Consider the following 20,361-nt stretch of genomic DNA (forward strand, 5'->3'; position numbering starts at 1 on the left):
ACGACACAACTAGGGTCTAGGGACCAGTTCTCGAAACTGTCATGAGTAAGTTTTGAAATGCCATGGCGATGCTTGTTAAATTGTATACTGTGCGTTGCCAAGGGATGTCCAAGAACTTTGGCTTATGATGTTTTTGAGAAAACTGCGTAGCTTTATTTAGATTCATGGAATGTTAGGAATAATTTCACCAAGCTAATGATTGTTAACACATACAAGCCCAGGCACAAATGTTTAGTCTACCCTTTTTTTCCTTTTCTTCTGTAGACTGAAGCTGTACCTAGAGCAGTTTTCTGTGCCAGTCTGTCTGCTGAACTCAGAGCTCCCGGTGAACTCTAGATGCCACATAGTAAACCAGTTCAACACCGGTCTGTATGACATCATCGTCGCATCGGAGGAGTCTAGTCTCTTTGATGGAGGCAAGAGAGACGAAGCGGAGGAGAGGAAGGAGAAGAAGGGCAAAGGCCAAAAGTAAGTTCATATTTTGCACTTCTGGTATAAAAAGTTAAAAGTGCTCTGTTATTTATATTTTCATTGTTTTCCTTATTTGTAAAAAAACATTGATACAACCTTTTGAATTACAGTTTCCATTACTGAAATTAAAAGAATTTAAAAGCTTTAAATTTTACATGTATTTGGAAACAGAAACTATTGAAGTTATAGAAGGATTAACAAATATAAGGGTTGACTTATCCCTGACTTGAGCCTTAAGAAATTGTGTTTCATGTCAAAATCAAATTCTATATTAAAATCAAGTTTTATATCAAAATCAAATTTTATATCAAGCTCAAATTTTATATCAAAATCAAATTTTATATCATTATATAAAGGAATCTGAAAAATAAAGTTTGAGTTTCTTATACGGTACATTATTTGCTGTTAAGTATGACTGTTTTTTAAAGACAAATAATCCCTCTTTTCATCTCCTTCAGAGTAAAGCAGAAGAAAGACAAGGAATATGGAGTATCAAGAGGGATAGATTTCCAGAATGTTTCCAACGTGATCAACTTTGACTTTCCAGAGAGTGTCAAGTCCTACATCCACAGAGTGGGAAGGTATGTAGGTCTTTATGATTGAGATGTGTGTAGATCTGGGGGGTGTTTCACAAAGATCCTAAGTTGAACTTAACTCTAAGTTGGACTTAAATATTATGGAGAGCCTTATAATATATAGCCTTATAATGATTTATATTCAAAAGCAAAAATTGGAGTATTTTAGAATTTTCATAAATTCCACATCAAGAACATGAAATCTCCCATGATAATAGAAAATATGAATGATGTGAATCAACATTTATGCATTATAAATAGCTTTACAAGATATTTTCAAGGATGCTAATGGCTTTCCATAATTGTTAAGTCCAACTTAGAGATAAGTTCAACTTAGGATCTTTGTGAAACGCCCCCCCCCCTGTTCTTAAATGTTGAATGGAAAAATCAGACCCTGAAAAGTATTAGTTTCTTAAAGGGAACCAAAACCTTCATACTTAGTTTAATACTTTTATTGTAAAGTTTAAGATATTTGAAAAAAATCAGTGAAAATTTGAACAAAATTGCGCAAGGAATAAGAAAGTTAAAGCTTTTTGAAATGACTAGTCACTAGAGGGCAATATTCAATTTGATGCGTCATTTGTGGACAACTCTCCATGCCTTTTGTACTTCAAATTTCACAATTCTTTTGTTTTCTTCGTATTTATTTGTGTTCTTGATCCGACTTCATAACATGTGAAGTAGAATATCATTTTGCATTCTATACCTTGCTTTCAGGGGAGTAGATTATCTCAATCACAAGAAATTTGAAGTACAAAAGGCTTGGAGAGTTGTCCACAAATGACGCATCAAATTGAATATCGCCCTCTAGTGACTAGTCATTTCAAAAAGCTTTGACTTCCTTATTCCTTGCCTGATTTTGTTCAAATTTTCACTAATTTTATTCAAATATCTTAACCTTTATAATAAAAGTAACTTAGTATGAAGGTTTTGGTTCCCTTTAATGAAGAAATAATAATAATAAGAAGAATTGTAATGACTGGATTTATATAGCACCTTTTCCAAAGGATACAAGGCGCTGTTCTCTTTGTCTTCCAACAATTTAAGAGGAGTTGTACAGGTATGTTTTCAGTTATTTTTTTGAAGAAATCCAGTGAAGTACTGTTTCTTAAGAACGAGGGAGTTTGTCCAAGAGACGTGGGGCGAAGGACTGAAAGGATTTGAAACCAGCCTGTTTTAAAAGTATTTTCTGCAGTTTTACCTTTCCTCTTGAGTTCTGATAGGATTGTTGAAGTACAAAGAAAGTGGACTTCCACTTTAAATGTTGAGAAAGACATTCAAACCCCAAAAGTGTTTAGGTTTTTAATTTTAAAAAGTATTTTCTGTTGTTCTACCTTGTGTCATGAGTTATTTTAAGACTGTAGAATTGAATTGAATTGATTTCCACAAAACATGAAATAAAAGTGTACAAAATGATACAATCAAATGAAGTGGACAGATAGGAATAGTGTAAATACTTATACCTTGAACGATATCAATGCAAATACATGTAGGTACACAAAGTAAATAAATTACAAATTAAAATTGAAATTAAGTTAAAAACTACAAGACTCTCACTCACTAATTCTTAAACACAGACAATTCTACCCATAGACATAGAAGTACATAGAAGGTGCCGTCTGGAAATTGATGTATTCATCTTAAAGAAAGAAAATCAAAATAACTAATTATCTTTATATTTGTTTCCTTGGTTATCTTGCTGGTAATAAGTATTTTGATTGAGGGGTTGCCATGTCAAGAGGGTGCCAGGTAAAAATGTCAGAGGAAAAAATGTCAGAGGTAAAAATGTCAGAGGTAAAAATGTCAGAGGAAAAAATGTCAGAGGTAAAAATGTCAGAGGTAAAAATGTCAGAGGAAAAAATGTCAGAGGTAAAAATGTCAGAGGTAAAAATGTCAGAGGTAAAAATGTCAGAGGTAAAAATGTCAGAGGTAAAAATGTCAGAGGTAAAAATGTCAGAGGTAAAAATGTCAGAGGTAAAAATGTCAGAGGAAAAAATGTCAGAGGTAAAAATGTCAGAGGTAAAAATGTCAGAGGTAAAAATATTAGAGGTACAAGCACAACAAATGAGTGCCGTCATAATATCTCAGCACTTTTATCACACAGAATGTCGAGACGTACAGCTACTGCATGGGCTAGTCTATTATATTCCTTTCTTCCATAATGTAAATTATATAAATGGCTGTGTGTTGTATTTCGTACATGTCCTGAGGATAATACAATGTGGAAAATAGATTTTGAAATTTATTTTTTTTTGATCAGGCTTGCATATATATTATTTATGAATGTCTAACATTTTTTGATATTTTGAATTGGTTGATGTGTTAATGTTTGTGAAACGGACCGGTTTGGCCGGTGGCAGCCTACAACCTAGCCCGTGTAACGTTCCAGAGACGAACAAAGTCCAAACGAAGAAATGAAAGTTCTCGACAAAAGTCAGGTGTTAAAGTGAGTAGTGCATTTAGTAAAAATAATTACATATAGTCACGAGGAATCACGAAAAGTGACATATATAGGCTGGGCGCCCCGAACTCTGCTAAAGCTTTAGCACCTCATGGCGGCAAAGGAAGTGGAGTAAGAATGAGAAAAAAAACAAGAAGTGAAGACTCGCTCCGAAAACTAAAAACCCGCTCCAAAAAGAAAAGACCGTCTCGATTCAGAAGCTCATCCCCATTGTAAACCCTCCGACACGTGTGACCCCTTATAAGGGCGTGTCACTACGACGCATTGCGTCAAAATGTAATCCCCGGCACCATACACACCCATGTCGAAAGGAACTTTATTAATTTTGCGAACTTAACCTCCAGAGTTGAGCTTTCCGGCCCGCAATACTCATCGGCCTCGTAACTTACATAACTCTCTCATTTGTGCTCTTTCGATCTTAAACTCTTTCATTCGACATCTTTATTAAATCCGAAGAACGCAAACGGGCCGGAAATATAACAATCCTGGAGGCAATTATTTGAATGATAATCGGAGCATGCATTTCGAACTCGCACATAAACATTCTGAACTAGGGCACAACAGTCCTATAGTAACGATGAACAGGCGCGTAGCCAGAGTTTGAGGGGTTTTTTTTGGGGGGGGGGGAGGGCACATGTAATCGATCGAGGTAAAAAAAAGGGGTCTAAAAAAAGCAACCGATCCTGGAAATTTAGGGGGGGGCACGTGCCCCCCCCCCCCCCCCCCGTGCCCCCCCCCCCCCCGCGGCTACGCGCCTGATTATGAACCTTAACAACAAGCTACCCCCTCCCCCTCAAAAAATGAAAGTTGTTTACTCCATTAACTATTCCGTTGATACCCAATGTACACCCCCTCTTTCTTGTTTCCCTTTTGCCAATATTGTTTCCTCCACATTTGTGTTATTATGTATTCATTGAGGGTAGTCATGCTATCAAGCTATGCTTACTTTGTCAACCCTCCTGGTTGAGGTTTTCGACTAGTTACAGCCAGCCTTACTATACTGTAGGCCCCCCGCACCCCCCCCCCCCCCTGTTCCGCCTCTGCTCTTTTGTCGTGTGTTAAATTTGCAATGATTTGTTTGTTATATGTTTGTAAAACTGCAAAAGAAAAAAGGAAATCAAACAGAAATAAATAAATCGAAATCAAGTCAAATCAATGAGTCATGGACCCCACATGTTTTTACAAATACGTAGGCGTCCCTTCCTGTTTACACCCATGACAACCAGTTTGACCCAATAACTGGCAACTGCGAACAGTGCAAGGAGGCGAACAAACTTTTCTAAGACCAAAACAAATCGTAAATTCATTACCGCTACAATTATTTGGCTTTTAGGAAGTAAGTACATAGAATATTAAGATTGAATGAGATAATTGAAACATGGACTCAATTATTAAGATTGCACAGAAATTCCACAAATTCAGTCATCAGACCCAATTTCATGTTCATCGCCTAGCAAAGACTGTTCAGACGCGGATCCGGGATTTTCCAATAGGGGGGGGGGGGGGGGCCGAATTTTTTTTAATCGCATAGACCAATATTTCAACTTAACATACAAGCGGGCACAAATTTGGAGAGGGGGCAGGCTCGTGTCATGTATGTTGTCCGATATCAACATCCGCCTTTTTTTTAATTTATGCCTTTTTCCCTAGCGCGGAAGCTTTGACATTTCATTAAATAGAGAAAGAAGACGATTCATTGTACCGTTCCGACTCTTAGTTCATGTTTCGCCCCTCCCGCGCGAAGCGCGGAAGTTTTGACGTTTCATTACACCATTAGAGAAAGATGACGATTGGTTGTACTATTTTCGACTCTTAATCCTTGTCTGATTTCGGTTTGATTAAATTATCTGAGAAAGAAGACAATTCGTTGTACCGTTCTCTACTCTAAATCCTGGTCTGAATTCAGTTTCCCACTCCCGCGCTTCGCACGGAAGCTTTGACATTTTCATTAAATTATAAGAGAAACAAGACGATTCGCTGTACTGTTCTTTACTCTTAATCCTTGTCTGATTTCAGTTTCATTAAATTATCAGAGAAAGAAGACGATTCGTTGTACCGATCTCTATGCTCTAAATCCATTCAGTTTTCTCCCCTCCCGCGCGAAGCGCGGAACCTTTACGTTACCCTTAATCATTACTCTTAACCCTTGTCTGAATTCATTATCGCCCATCGCGAAGCGCAGAAGCTTTCATGTTTATTAAAATTATTAGAGTAGAAGGCGATTCGTTGTACCGTGTCCATGTCTGAATTTAGTTTTCCCCCCCCCCCTCCCCGCGCGAAGCAAGGTAGTTTGGGCGTTTCATTAAAATGATTCCTTTTAATCCTTGTCTGAATTCATTTTCCCCTCCTGCGCGAAGCAAGGAAGCTTTGACGTTTCCTTAAATTATTAGAGAAAGAATACAATTCGTTGTACTGTTTTCGACTCTTAATCCTTGTCTGAATTCAGTTACCCCTACCACGCGAAGCGAGGAAGCTTTGACGTTTCATTTAATTATTAGAAAAAGAAGACAATTCGTTGTAGCGACTATTAATCATTGTCTGAATTTTCAAAAATGTTTCTCTGTCTGATCGAGCAAAAACTATCGACACTGCGGATCCGACACAGCAACATAATTATCATGCGTATCTTTCTTGCTCCCTCGACGTGGCGACTCCCGGCATCCCCCTCTCTCTCTCTTACTCCCACCCCTCTTCCCTCAGGCCCTTACTACATCTCTCTCTCCTCTCTTTCATTCTCCTTTCTTTTTTCTCTCTTTTCTTTTTTCTTTTTTCCTTTTCTCCTTTTCTTTCTTTTCTTTCTTTTCCTTTTCCATTCCCTATTCTTTTCTCATTTTCCAGTTTTCTCTTTCTTTCTTCTCTTCTCTTCCTTTCTTTTCCTTTTCTTTTTTCTTTTCTTTCCCTTTCCCTCTCTTTTTCCCCTCCCTCTTTCTCTTTTTTTCCCGACGGCAGCGCAATTTTACCGACACTATCCTAACAGGTGGAGGGGTGTCGCACCCCACACCCCCCCTCCCCTCCTTTGGCGACGCCCCTGGTTATAGGATAATCATGTACTTTTAAGAATGCTCTCAATTGCCTGAAGATTGCTTGCAAGGTGCGAAACTCGGAGTAGAAATTAGTCTGCCTGCTCTGCCTAGGCATTGACCACTGTTCGGAAGGATATATAGCAAAGCATAATATAAGAGGAAGGGGAGAGCAGCCGGGTCACCGTGCCCCTGAAAAAGAATACCCTCCCCCCCCCCCCCCCCCCCCCCCCCCCCGTCTTCCTTCGGCAATAATCGGGCAAAAAGTCACAATTTGGGCCGAAAGGTAAACTGGGAAAGTGGAAAATAAAGCAGCGGTGAAATAACAACTGCAGAATATCCCTCGCTGTTCTTTTTCGATAAGCCTAATATATAACCCGGGTGTAACCATAACAAACTTGCCACATGATTTTGTTTTTATTTTATACCTCTAACATTAATACCTCTGACGTTTTTTCCTCTGACATTTTTACCTCTGACATTTTTACCTCTGACATTTTTATCTGACATTTTTACCTCTGACATTTTTACCTCTGACATTTTTACCTCTGACATTTTTACCTCTGACATTTTTTCCTCTGACATTTTTACCTCTGACATTTTTCCTCTGACATTTTTTCCTCTGACATTTTTACCTCTGACATTTTTACCTCTGACATTTTTACCTCTGACATTTTTACCTCTGACATTTTTACCTCTGACATTTTTTCCTCTGACATTTTTACACCGAGCCGTCAAGAGAATATGATAGAACATTAGATATGACATGTACCTGTCAAAATATGCTTGTGCATCTGTTAACAGCTGAGAAAGCATATACGTACCTTAATACCTGAAGTTTAAAAAAAATGCTAACAAAACAAATGGGATTATTTAATGGCATGAAGCTTACAGGAATCTAGCCAACTTGTGAATTCAGGATTTGCATTATGCAAGTTCATACAATAGGAAATGTACATTCAATAAAATTAAATCCTTTTCGTGTTTCATGGTGCTCATTTGAATATCTATCAAAATGCTGTGTTCTATTTACAGAACTGCAAGAGGAGAAAAGATGGGAACAGCCTTGTCCTTTGTGAATGAGCAGGAGCAAGATCTTCTAGACAATGTAGAACAGGAACTTATCGGAGGTAAAATCCTTAAGAATAATAAAAAACATCATCATTTCTTGTTCTCTTTTCTCCCAAATACCCCTGTAAATGAGAATTCTTATTGACTTCATAATTATAATTTATAATAACTTTGAAAAGTTTCTTGTGAAGTTCAATGTCATTAGTAGAAGTCGAGCCTACTTTTAAGATTTATATTGCGCAGCTAAGGTATTTTCAATATTTCTTTAATTAAATTTCAAATTGCTTGTCTTTTTCAGATGATGGAACACCTTTAATCAAGCCTTATCAGTTCAAGATGTCAGAGATTGAAGGATTCAGGTATCGAGCCAAGGTAAGAAATCATGAGGCCTATAACCCATCTGTTTCCGCCCGACTAACTCCTAGACAATAACCCCTCTATGACAACAACCTCCTTCGATTAAAGATAAACTTGAGTTCTGGTAAAAAAAGAAAATGAATTCTCGCAGAATCAAACAAAACTTACACTGAATGTTCAAGATTACAAATAAATGTCATTTGCCAAACAATTTTGGTAGAAAATGTATACTGGCTGAGTAATGAGCATAGAAGGATAAGGAAATCAGTGTACAGTGCTTGTTACTTTACCAAGACTGGGCCAAATTTATTATGATTTTGATGACTCCAGAACCTTGCAGTAAACACCAATACTTACATGCTACATGGTCAACTTTTTCTGATCCATTCCACACCTTTTCTTCCACAATGCAATCGCACGACCAGAACTCACATTTATCTTTAAAACCATCAAGACAATCCCTCTGAGATGAGGTATTGAAATTCTCTCAATTTACAATGTCATTATGGGGTAATTGCTTAGGTTATAGCTGTTCTGAGGAGGTACAGTGTACTTCAGGGAGTAGTCGTTCTAAAACTATCTGGATACAATAGTTAACTTTAAATTTTCTTTAATCTTTGTTCTTATCTAAGATGTAATGTTAGATGTAAGATGTTATTAAGGACTACGTAGACTCAATTTTTTGTGTACGCGTTACAATTAAAAAAAACTCTTTCTTAATGGGTATACATGCAAGCTTGCGATTCATCTATGAAGACAATCTAACACATGCATAGATCTCATTCCACGTTCAGTGTATCCAGCCCTGTATGATTTGTTATCATTGATTCCTAACTCTCTGTTCATTGATATTAAGCATGCAATGGTAAAGATGGCTTGTTTAGAAATAATTAATCTATCCATGAATACCCAAGGTGCAATGCAAGCAATGAGATGGGCAGAAATAAGTCATATCTGTATTTATTATTATACGGTTCCCAGGATTCAATGCAAGTAGTGAAATATGTTAGAAATGATTCATCTCTCTGTATTAATTTTGTTAATACTGTAGTAACCAAAATTCTTTAATTCAATCATTCAGCAGTGAATTAGGTACACGTCATTAATTTCTACCTCTTTATTTTGTAACACCCAGGATGCAATGCGAGCGGTAACGAAGGTAGCAGTGCGTGAAGCCAGGGTGAAAGAGATCAAGCAGGAGATCTTCAACTCCAAGAAACTCAAGGCCTACTTCGAAGACAACCCAAGGGACCTACAGCTCCTCAGACACGACAAGATCCTGCATCCTGCGAAGGTCCACTCTGACCTCAAGAATGTACCGGAATACCTTGGTAAGTCATCGCCATGGTTACCGCTCCATTAAAGTAATCCCCATATTCTTCAGTGCTTCCAGTAAAGAGCAGTAAGGATCATGAAATGGGAAATGTAGTTTAGCTATCAGTCAATCAATATTTTTGTTATGCAGTACGTACATGTCAATATAAAATGATTAAATTTGTAGTAGTCTCTTCAATTTGTTATGCCTCTGCTACAAAATCTGCTACTTTGTAGCGGGAGGCATTATGTTTTCGTGTTCGCCTCATCTCAAGAACCAATTGATGGATTCCCGCTAAATTTAGGTCATGTATGTATCTTGCAGAGCCAACGAACTGATTAGATTTTGGGGTCACAAGGTCAAAGGTCACAGGGCTCATTATGTATGCGAAAATAGCTTGTTGTCGCGTTATCTCAAGAACTGATTGAGGGATTGCTGCTACACTTGGGTCATGTATGTATCTTGCAGAGCCAATGAAGTGATTAGATTTTTGGGTCACAAGGTCAAAGTTCATAGGTCACAGGGCTCATTATGTATGCAAAAACAGCTCGTGATCACACTTTCATTAGAACCAATGAGCAGATTACCATCAAGCTCAAGACATGTATGTATCTTGCAGAGTCAATGAACTGATTAGATTTTAGGGTCAAATGTCAAAGGTCATGGTGCTTCATCATGTATGGATATAAATAACCTTGTAAGTTGGGGCTTTGATCGGATCGGAAGATCGGAGCGACACCCTCGCACCTTTGATCGGTATTGGCAAAAAATATTGGCAAAAAGTATTGGTTCAAAATGATTTTTAAAATTTTTTTTTTTTTAAGTTGAAATTTTGAGCACTCTAATATCTAAAATCACTCACACCTTTGATAATTCTCTCATTTGAAGTTGTTGTAGTTCATATTTCAAACTAATTTCATGCCATTAAAATTAACTTGAATGTCAAAAATTGAAAATAAATTGTTTTATAAAAAAATTGAAAAAAAAAAGAGTTGCCGAAAATTTTCAAGTTTTGAGCTATCAAATACTAGAAAAACATGCATAGCTGGAATTATTTTGTCATTTGGAGTTGTTGAAGACCATTTTTGTTGATATTAAGTGCCTTTTCATGACTGTGAAATTAATAATTTTAGTCTAAGAGAAGAGGCAAAACATGCGAGCCGCCATCTTGGATTACAATGACTATGGAAAAAAAATGCATGCTTGTGAACGTATTATCAATAAACGACAGATGGATTACTATCAAACTCAGGACATGCATTTATCTTGCAGAGCCATGTATATGAAAAATAGCTTGTATTCACGATATATTCTGAAAACCTCTAAATGGATTACAATCAAACTTGAATTTTAAAAATCGCTTCCGTTTAGGTTTGTTAAATAGAACGTGACTGCTTAAAGATCGGTAGAGATGAACCTTTTTAAATTCCTTTTACAAAAATTGATTAATTGTATATTGCCCAGGCCTGCTTTTGACATCCGTAAGAGTACTTTTCAATCATTTGACTAAATGAAGGAAACAGGGTAACATAAACTTTTCATGTACATCGATCACTGTACTTATTTACATGTATTAAAGTACAGACCACCTTCCATTAACTTTGTTGTTATTTTCATGCCTCTGATCACCAAAGATGGTGCCAGAGGCATTGTTTTCTATATATATCTCCCCCACTATTTGTGCACAACGTATCTCAAGATCTATCTACATGTATGCTTACACTTTAAATATTGCTCGCATCGATCTGTGTCAGTACTCCTTTTGAACAGTTTAATGATTTATCTGAGTAGGTTGAATCTTATGAATTGTTAAAGTATTGACTTTACAAGGACCGAGCCTGATTGCTTGGAGATTGATTGAGATGAACCTTTTCAAATTCCTTTTCCAAATTATTTATTAATTGCATATTGCCCAGGCCTGCTTTTGAAATTAATAAGAATATTTGTAGATCATTTGACGAAATAAGGAACTTTTTATGTACATGAATTGCTGTACTTATTTACATGTAAGTGCAGACCACCTTTGTTGTTATTCTGTATGCCTCCGCCCACCAAACGTGGTGCTGGAGGGCTAGGGTAAGGGTTTACCCATAAACTTTCAAAACAGAAAAGAATATGATTTCCTTCTTTAAATTTTCAAAATATATTGATACCAAGATATGTGCTTGCCCTGTTCATATTTTACTGTCCAGGTATGTACATGTACATGTATATAACCAAAAGAACTTAGATTCATGAAAAGTAGTAGGAAAAAGCTACATTTATATGTTCAATATACATGTAGTATCAACAATCAACATACCGGTACAGTATTATACAAGCATTGAATACAGGACAAATTGGTAATATATACAGTATATTGGTACATTAATTTCTTCCTGTTTATACAACCACAATTATTTTAATTGCATTTCTTTCTAATTACATGGTGATGATTGTGTGTTTAACAGTAGTTTACTAACAATGAAAGATCCTAATAAAATTTCAAATGAATAGCCATAATATTCTACAAATTTACTTTTAGGTAGAAATATCTTAATTCTATACATTTGTACAAGTGTTCCTGCATGTAGGTTACTCTTTCAGAGCTGCCAACCATTTCGTTTTTGCCAGAATTACTCAGTTTTTTCCTCCAAATTACGGTATTACTTTTTTTTGTTTTTTTTTTAAAAATTAAATTTTTTTTTTACATACCGCATGTCAAACAACTGCACTAAAATGGTGATTTGATCACAAATTCGATAGAAAACTAAATTTAAAACATACTTGAAAAGAAAAATTCCTGCTTGTATAGAAAAAACAGCATGATGAATGAACATTTCTGCATTGGAAGTGTGTCGCGCGTGGTTGTAAGTTTCGTTTTTATGAATTCCTTTTTTTTTGCTTGAATTCCTTTTTTTGCCATCATGATTTCTTTTTTTGGTCGCACAAGGTTGGCAGCTCTGCTCCGCTCTGACATTTTGTTAATTATTGCAATAAGTGAATGGCCTGCAACAGGTATGTCTGAAGCGTTGATTTACAAACAGGTAGATAAAAACATTGATGATGTTATTGATGTACTTGATTTGGTAGCAGAAATACACGAAATCATCTCTCAGCTGACGGTCTGGGATGATCCTACTGAGTTGATTTCTAGGAACCTGATCAAGCACAATGCTTGGAAGCCAGAAGAGAAAAAATATAACTGTAATGATGATGACCACTTGAGTAGTCTTATGATCAGTCTGGTGGCTTTTAGACTTCTTTGATGATTGCTCTGTCTTCTCATGGACTGGCCTAGGGTGGGATCTTGTGTCACAAGGGCCTTCGTTTTGCAGAGAGCCATGTCGTCCTTGCTTGCAGGTTCCATTGGACTCTGTGGCATTTGATAATTCAGCATCGGACTTAGAAACGGCAGCACTTACTGATATGACACTCTCAGTTGTAGTGGATGTGACATGTGCATTTATCATTTTCTTGCGAATAATTTGGTGAGCACGGATGAACTTATAAATGATGAGGTATAAAACAGTTATAGCTATGGCAGAAACACAGAATACAATGGCTTGTGATGTGGCGTAGACCTCACCTCCCCATGGGTTGTCGCCATACACTTTGCACCCATACGACTCTTCATTAAACTTCACTGAAGTTGTAATGAAGAAGAACGGGACATGAAGACAGACTGCAAGAAGTGTGCAACCGATGGAGATCAAGATAGCAGCTCGGCGTCCGATTCGTCGATCGAATGGCTTACAGATGGCTTGGTAGCGGTAAACAGCTATCGAGATCGTGAGAAACAACCCGGCATATAGTGCAGACCTTCCACCGATGATCTCCACAAAACATGCCCATGGGTGTTCATTGTGAAAGAAGATAATTGGGATCCTCATGCTGTTGATGATACAGGCAATGAGCTCAACAATGGCAAGTGCAGTAAAGGTAACATCAGTAGCATTCTTGATACCTTGTCTTACAAAGACATATATGATCGTTATGTTGCCAGGAATACCCAGAGCAGCAGCCAAACAACCTAGTACTATGCGGATAATTTCCATTCCACTAAACATTTTGACTGATGATAGCAAAGTATGATTCAAAGAATTTGATCTGAGGTGGAAATAGTTAACTGATATATTTCAGCAATATCTAAAGATCATAACTGAATATGATATCTTAAGTAACTTTGATAATGCTGTAAACACTGTCAATGCTGCTACTGAAATGAAAGGATTAATGAACCCAACATGATATTTATACACTAGCAAGTCACATAAGGTAGGGTTAATAGCGAAAAATTCAGAATTCCTTAAAAAATTCTTTTAAACTAGCAGATTGAATGTTATCATATGGCCTTACCGTTATTGATTCCCATGTATTCTGGCAATAAAAGCAGAAATTTCAGACTATCGACTTTCTACCTTTCTGGTTAGTCACATACTTCCCCGCATTTTCTTGTATGGATGAATTTTCAAAAGTATTGACTTTATAAGAATGGAGCATGATTGCTTAGAGATTGGTAAAGATGAACCTTTTCAAATTCCTTTTACAAAAATTGATTAATTGCATATTACCCAGGCCTGCTTTTGACATCCAGGGATGGAGCCTGATTGCTTGGAGATTGATAGAGATGAATCTTTTTGAATTCCTTTTACAAAAAGGTTAATGATATATCTGAATAGATTGAATCTTATGAATCGTTAAAGTATTGAATTTACAAGGATGGAGCGTGATTGCTTAGAGATCGGTAGAGATGATCCTTTTTAAATTCCCTTTACAAAAATCTTATTAATTTCATATTGCCCAGGCCTGCTTTTGACATTCATAAGAATACTTGTCAATCATTTGACTACCGGTAAATAAAGGAAACAGTGAAACATAATATTTTTATCTTTACTTATTTTCATGTAAGTACAGACAACCTTGTAACTTTGTTATCCCCTCGCCGACGAAGTCGGAGGGGATATAGTAACGCTGCAGTCCGTCCTTCCTTCCTTCCGTCCTTCCTTTCGTGCGTGCGTGCGTCCGTAATAAATTTGGTTTCCGATCGATAACTTCAGTAATGTTTGACAGATTTTAATGAAATTTGGTATGAAGGTTCTTGGTATCAAAACACAGCCTAAGTTTAATTTCGGAGTATGTAGGTCAAAAGTCATAGCTCATTAAATATGCGAATCTGGTTTCCATTCGATAACTTAAGTAATGTTTGACAAATTTTAATGCAATTTGATATGAAGGTACATGGTATCAAAACACAGCCTAAGTTTAATTTCGGAGTATGTAGGTCAAAGGTCCTAGCTCATTAAATATGCAAATCTGGTTTCCATTCAATAACTTAAGTATTCTTTGACAGATTTTAATGAAATTTTATATAAAGGTTCATGGTATCAAAACACAGCCTAAGTTTGATTTCTGAGTATGTAGGTCAAAGGTGAAAGGTCATCGCTCATTAAATATGCAAAAACACCTAATTATATATGTGCCTTGCCTAGTAATATACAACTGTAATAGTATAGTCCAATGGAGGTAACTTGTTCTGACGTATGTAGGCCATTTGTACCCTGTGAGAGGATGCTACGCTTTACGTTGACTTGTTGTGTATTTTTTCTTTATGAATCTCCCCCACTATTTGTGATGATGATGATGATTCACAGCATTTGTATGGCGCCAAATACATTCAAAGGCGCGAGCTCCTCCAATAAAGTTACTCGTGACTCTTGAGTGAAGCTTCAAAGTGGTCCAGGTTGTCAATTTCGCGAAGAAATGATGGGAGGGAGTTCCACAGGCGAGGAGCAATAGAGGAAAATGCCCGGTTTCCATAGCCCTTGAGATGAGTGATAGGCATCTGGAGAGTAGGCCAGATGAGCAAAGTCCAGGGCGAAGATGACACCGGTCAATTAAAGATGACACATATCCTGGGGTCTGACCATGAATTGCCTTAAATGTGAACGGCAGGACCTTGAATTCAATTCAGCTCTTGACAGAAAGCCAATGCAGCTCAGCCAGGACAGGGGAGATGTGGTCATGCTTCCTCAGCCCAGTAAGCAAACGTGCTGCTGCATTCTGTACTGCTTGAAATCTGTTCAAGGTTGCAGAAGGAAGGCTGTAACAAAAATCGAGTCTAGAGGAAATAAGTGAATGGATAAGGCTTTCTGCTGCCGTCCTTGTAAGCAATAATAATAATAATAATAGTGTAAACTTATAGAGCGCACACACCGTCCAGGGACGCTCATGGCGCTAGCTCAGCAACAGTTCTCTTTGATACAAGTAAAGTAAATAATTTTGCAATATTTTTTGCGATATTTTGTTATAACCCATTTCAATCCTCAGCTCTGCCTGATGGGGCCTGGTGCCCTCCAGCTGCTCCGTTCACTGACAATTTAAGGGACTAGCCCAGTCAGCACATTATTCACAGAAGCTCTAGCATCTGAGGCCAACAGGCCCCACACAGGCAGCCAATGAGACTAAAGGGTGATAACTAATTAATTTCAAATGTATATACAAATGACATATCAATTATGGATTTAGTAAAATAAACTTATACAACTTAAGGAAATACTGGGTTACAGATGGAATAGGTAAGTCTTAAGACGAGTTTTAAAGGCAGAGTATGTTGCAATACAGCGAAGTGATGAGGGAAGCTTATTCCATAATTTGGCTGCTGCATGCGAAAAAGCATGGTCTCCCCATGAATGACGGGTACGGGGAATTTGCAGCAAATTATCACTTCCAGATCTTAAGGTACGAGTTGGATTGTAGGAGTGTAGTGAGTCTTTAATGTATTGTGGCGAGATTCCATGGAGAGCCCGATAAACAAGTAACATAATTTTGAAGTGGACCCTTTTCTGGACAGGTAGCCAGTGAAGAGAGCGTAATATAGGCGTAATAGAAGACATTCTTGGTGTGAAAGTAAGGAGTCTTGCACTGGAATTTTGGAGGGATTGCAGTCTGTCTTGCTGCTGTTTTGTGAGTCCAAATAGAATAGAATTACAAAAATCTAAGCGGGATGAGATTAATGCATGGATTAATTGTTCGCATGCTTTTTGAGTCAGAGATTTTCGTATGAACCCAAGGTTCCGCAGTTGATATCTTACAGACTTTGATATGCTAGATACATGTTCAATAAATGACATATTATTGTCAAATATCACACCGAGGTTACGGACCTTTGAGGCTGGCTTTAGAACTTTGTCACCTAGATGCAAGCTTAAATGAGTATGATTTGCTCTCAGTAAAGAGTTCTTAGAGCCCAAAATGATAAACTCAGTTTTATTTTCATTTATTTTAAGACCGTTGGAATCCATCCAGCCTTTCATGTCATGAATACAGGCTTCTAAAGTTCTCTTAGCATCGGCAATTGCATCTGAGGAAGGATGTACAGAAATGAAAAGCTGAATGTCATCAGCGTAACAATGATATTTTATATTATGCTTTCTAATTATTGTACTGATTGGCTCAAGGTAAACAGAAAACATTAACAGGCCACCAACAGACCCTTGTGGCACACCGTATGAAAGATAAGTTTTGTCAGATTGGGAGTTATTTACAGAGACATACTGGGTTCTTTTATGAATGTATGATGAAAACCACTGCAACGCAGTGCCTGTTACCCCAAGAGACTGTAGTCTCTTAACAAGTATTGTGTGGTCAATAGTGTCGAAAGCACTTGACATATCAAGTAGCACAAGAAAAGTAATGTTACCTTTATCCATTTCGGAGAGGACACAGTCCACAAGATTAGTTAGCAGAGTTTCCACACTATGGTGTGGGCGGTAGGCAGATTGAAAATTATCAATTAAATTATTTTCAATAAGATATGTGCGAAGACGTGAGAAAGCCACTCGTTCTGTGAGTTTGGACAGATACGACAAATTTGAGATAGGTCTATAGTTCTGAAGACACTCACTGTCCAAATTGGATTTTTTCAAGGTGGGGCGCACTGCTGCAATCTTCATACTGTCAGGAACTATCCCTGAACCAAGACTTGTGTTAATTATAGTTACAATTGATGGTATAATAGCAGGGAGACATTGTTTCAAAAGCAATGTTGGTATGGGGTCAAGTTCACTAGATTTAGAAGGTGAACTCATTATGATCGACTTAATCTCATTAGGTGTTGTTAGAGATAGCTTATCTAGTGTCTTCTCTGTAATCAAAGGAATTTCAAACCCTCCGATATTAGTAAGAGCTGATCTGACATTCTGAATTTTTTCCACAAAGAATTTGTTAAAATGATCTGCAAGATTCGCATAAGTAGGAAGGGGAGATTTCTTACTTCTATTAAGTAAAACGTTTGCAACTCTAAACAGCTGTCTTGTACTTGTGCAGCTTTCAACCAGCATAGAGTTATATGACGTTTTGGCAGCGCGAACACTTAACTGCACCAACTGACGCTGGTTCTGATATTTCACACGATCAGACTCAAGGCCCGATTTAAGCCATTTGCGCTCCAATTTCCTACGTTGGAGTTTTTTGTTTGCAATATCTTGACAGTACCACTTTGTGTTAGGACGAACTGTGACACATCTCTGTTTCACAGGAGCATACTCATCAAGGACAGTTCTTAATAGAGAATTATAACATTCAACAGATTCTGAAACATCACTATTTGAACAATTTCCAAGGAGAGATAGTTCTGTGATTTTTTCCATAAAAGATACAATATTTATGGACTTAATGTTCCGTGTGTGTATCACACTTTTTGCAGCAGGAGGTTTTGTTAAGTTCAACTTACAAATTATGGCAGAATGGTCGGAAAGACCATCCACCACCATTACATCTGTCACAGTATTTATATCTGACTGGCGAGTGATTAGCAAGTCCAGAGTGTGGCCATGTATGTGTGTTGGGACCTGAATATGTTGTTTAAGGTCATAGGCACTTAGAGTTTCGAGGAAGAGCCTGGTATTTGGCGAAACATTATTAACATGAATGTTGAAATCCCCAGCAATTAGCAAACTAGAATTCTTAAAAAGAAGGTAGTCTAAGAGACAAGAGAAATCATCTATGAATTGCTTGAGAGAGGATGAGGCACTTGGGGGCCTATAGATAACACACACAACCATAGATACAGAATTATGTACAATGCTGATTTCAGTCATTTCAAATGTACTAATATTAAGTGAGGAAGGAACAACTTTAACATCCAAGTTACTACGATAAAGGAGTGCAACTCCACCACCTCTTTTATGTAGTCTTGGTGTATGACAAAACCTGTAACCACCTGGATTTAGGGCTGCTATCACAGCATCATCATCTGGATGCAACCATGTCTCACATACACCAACAATGTCAAGGTCATTATCTATAACAAAGTCATTGAATACAGAGGTTTTATTACGAATCGAGCGGGTGTTAATCATACAAAAGGAGACACTCTGTTGTGGTTGATCAAGTTTATCCTTTGAACGGTGAGGCAGTGATGCCTTACATTCATTTCGGTGACAGTTTCTACGTTTGCCACCTCGATTTCCCCTGCGCGTTTTACGTATACAAGGTATAGAAGGTTGAAGCCCGCATGATGAGATAACATTTAAAACATCATGTGGTAATTCAGTTAACTTGTCTTTCCATTTCCGAAGCTCAGCTGTATTATACTTATATACATGTTGTGTGGACTTGAGTTCAGAGGAGGCATTAGTCACAGTAGGTGGTCTAGTAGCTGCAATGTTACGAAGCTGGAAGTACATGTAAGCAGTCTGACATACCTGTGAAATGTGCCTGTCCATTTTCATGGACCCAAGGTTACGGGCGCTTACCGTAGGAGAGGCAGACACATTGCCAACTTGGAGGTCCATGGAGCTGATCTCGTTCCTCATGTTTGATGGATAAATAATGAAGTATTCGGTCTTGTCATCATTGAGTTTAATGAAATTCTACACCATCCATTGATGGATATCTGCAAGGCACGAGGTCGTCCTTGCAGCTATGGCCTTTTAATCAGTTGTCACTCTTGGATCAAATGTCACATACAGCTGAGTGTCATCTGCGTAGAAGTGGACTTGTAGACCATGTTGACGGGTTACGTTCCCAAATGGGGAAGAGTACAACGTGAAGAGTATTGGTCCGAGGATGGAACCCTGTGGAACGCCGTAGGTCAAGGAAGCTTCATCCGACACAGTTCTATTGATGTTCACAGCCTGTCGTCTGCAGTGCAGATATGACCTGAACCATTCCAGGGCAGTGTCATCGACCTTGAAGTCCTGTTGCAGCCTCTGAAGAAGGATTTTGTGATCAATCGTATTGAATCATCGAATGCAGCAGATAAGTCCAAAAGAATTACCATAACCGCTTTCTTGTTGTCGACTGCCCTCAGGATGATAGATATTTACAGAAGAGCAGTCTCCGCGCTGTGGAGCCTCTTGTACACAGACTGCGTGGTCTCATGGAGGTCATAGTCCTGAAGGTGTGATGTCAGTCTGTTGGCGACTACTTTCTTGAGGACTTTGGCGAGGAAAGGCAGGTTAGCGAAAGGCTGATAACTGTGCATCTCATCACGATCTAGGGATGACATCTTCAGAACAGGAGTAACATGAGCAAGTTTCAATTCTTCCGGAAACTTCCCTTCCTGTAGAGAAGCATTGACTATCTTTGAGATAAGCATGGCCATCGAGTCATCATTTTCCTTCACAACTGAGGTAGGAATCGGATCCAGGGAGCATGACTTTATGCAAAACGTATCTCAAAATCTATCTACATGTATGCTTACACTTTAAATATTGCTCGCATTGATCTGTGTCAGGACTCCTTTTGAACAGTTTAATGATATATCTGAATGGTTGGAATCTTATGAATCATTAAAGTATTTACTTTACAAGGATGGAGCCTGATTGCTTGGAGATCGGTAGAGATGAACCTTTTTAAATTCCTTTTCTTAATTATTTATTAATTGCATATTGCCCAGGCCTGTATTTGACATTCATAAAAATACTTGTCAATCATTTCATCCCTATTTTCACGAAGTGACGGTAGTGAATAAAAATCACATACAATTTGCTTGCGGATTTTCCTCACTACCGTCACTTTGTGAAAATAGGAACAATTTGACTAAACAAGGAAATGGGGTAACATAAACTTGTTATGTACATGAATCGCTGTACTAATAAATGTAAG

The 20,361-nt window shown here is 37.8% G+C and overlaps 1 protein-coding gene across 1 annotated transcript in view; it reads left to right on the plus strand.

Moving 5' to 3' along the window:
• LOC578068 (probable ATP-dependent RNA helicase DDX56) overlaps positions 1-20,361 on the plus strand; it is a 30,310-nt gene that overhangs the window by 7,592 nt on the left and 2,357 nt on the right. The window contains exons 7-11 of the mRNA XM_030985923.1: positions 265-468; positions 930-1,052; positions 7,563-7,657; positions 7,897-7,970; positions 9,091-9,286. Of these exons, the coding sequence (XP_030841783.1) occupies positions 265-468; positions 930-1,052; positions 7,563-7,657; positions 7,897-7,970; positions 9,091-9,286 (692 nt within the window). The remainder of the gene's footprint in view (positions 1-264; positions 469-929; positions 1,053-7,562; positions 7,658-7,896; positions 7,971-9,090; positions 9,287-20,361) is intronic.

This window comes from Strongylocentrotus purpuratus, unplaced genomic scaffold, assembly GCF_000002235.5.
Source record: "Strongylocentrotus purpuratus isolate Spur 01 unplaced genomic scaffold, Spur_5.0 spur5_scaffold_15, whole genome shotgun sequence".
Lineage (NCBI taxonomy): Eukaryota > Metazoa > Echinodermata > Echinoidea > Camarodonta > Strongylocentrotidae > Strongylocentrotus > Strongylocentrotus purpuratus.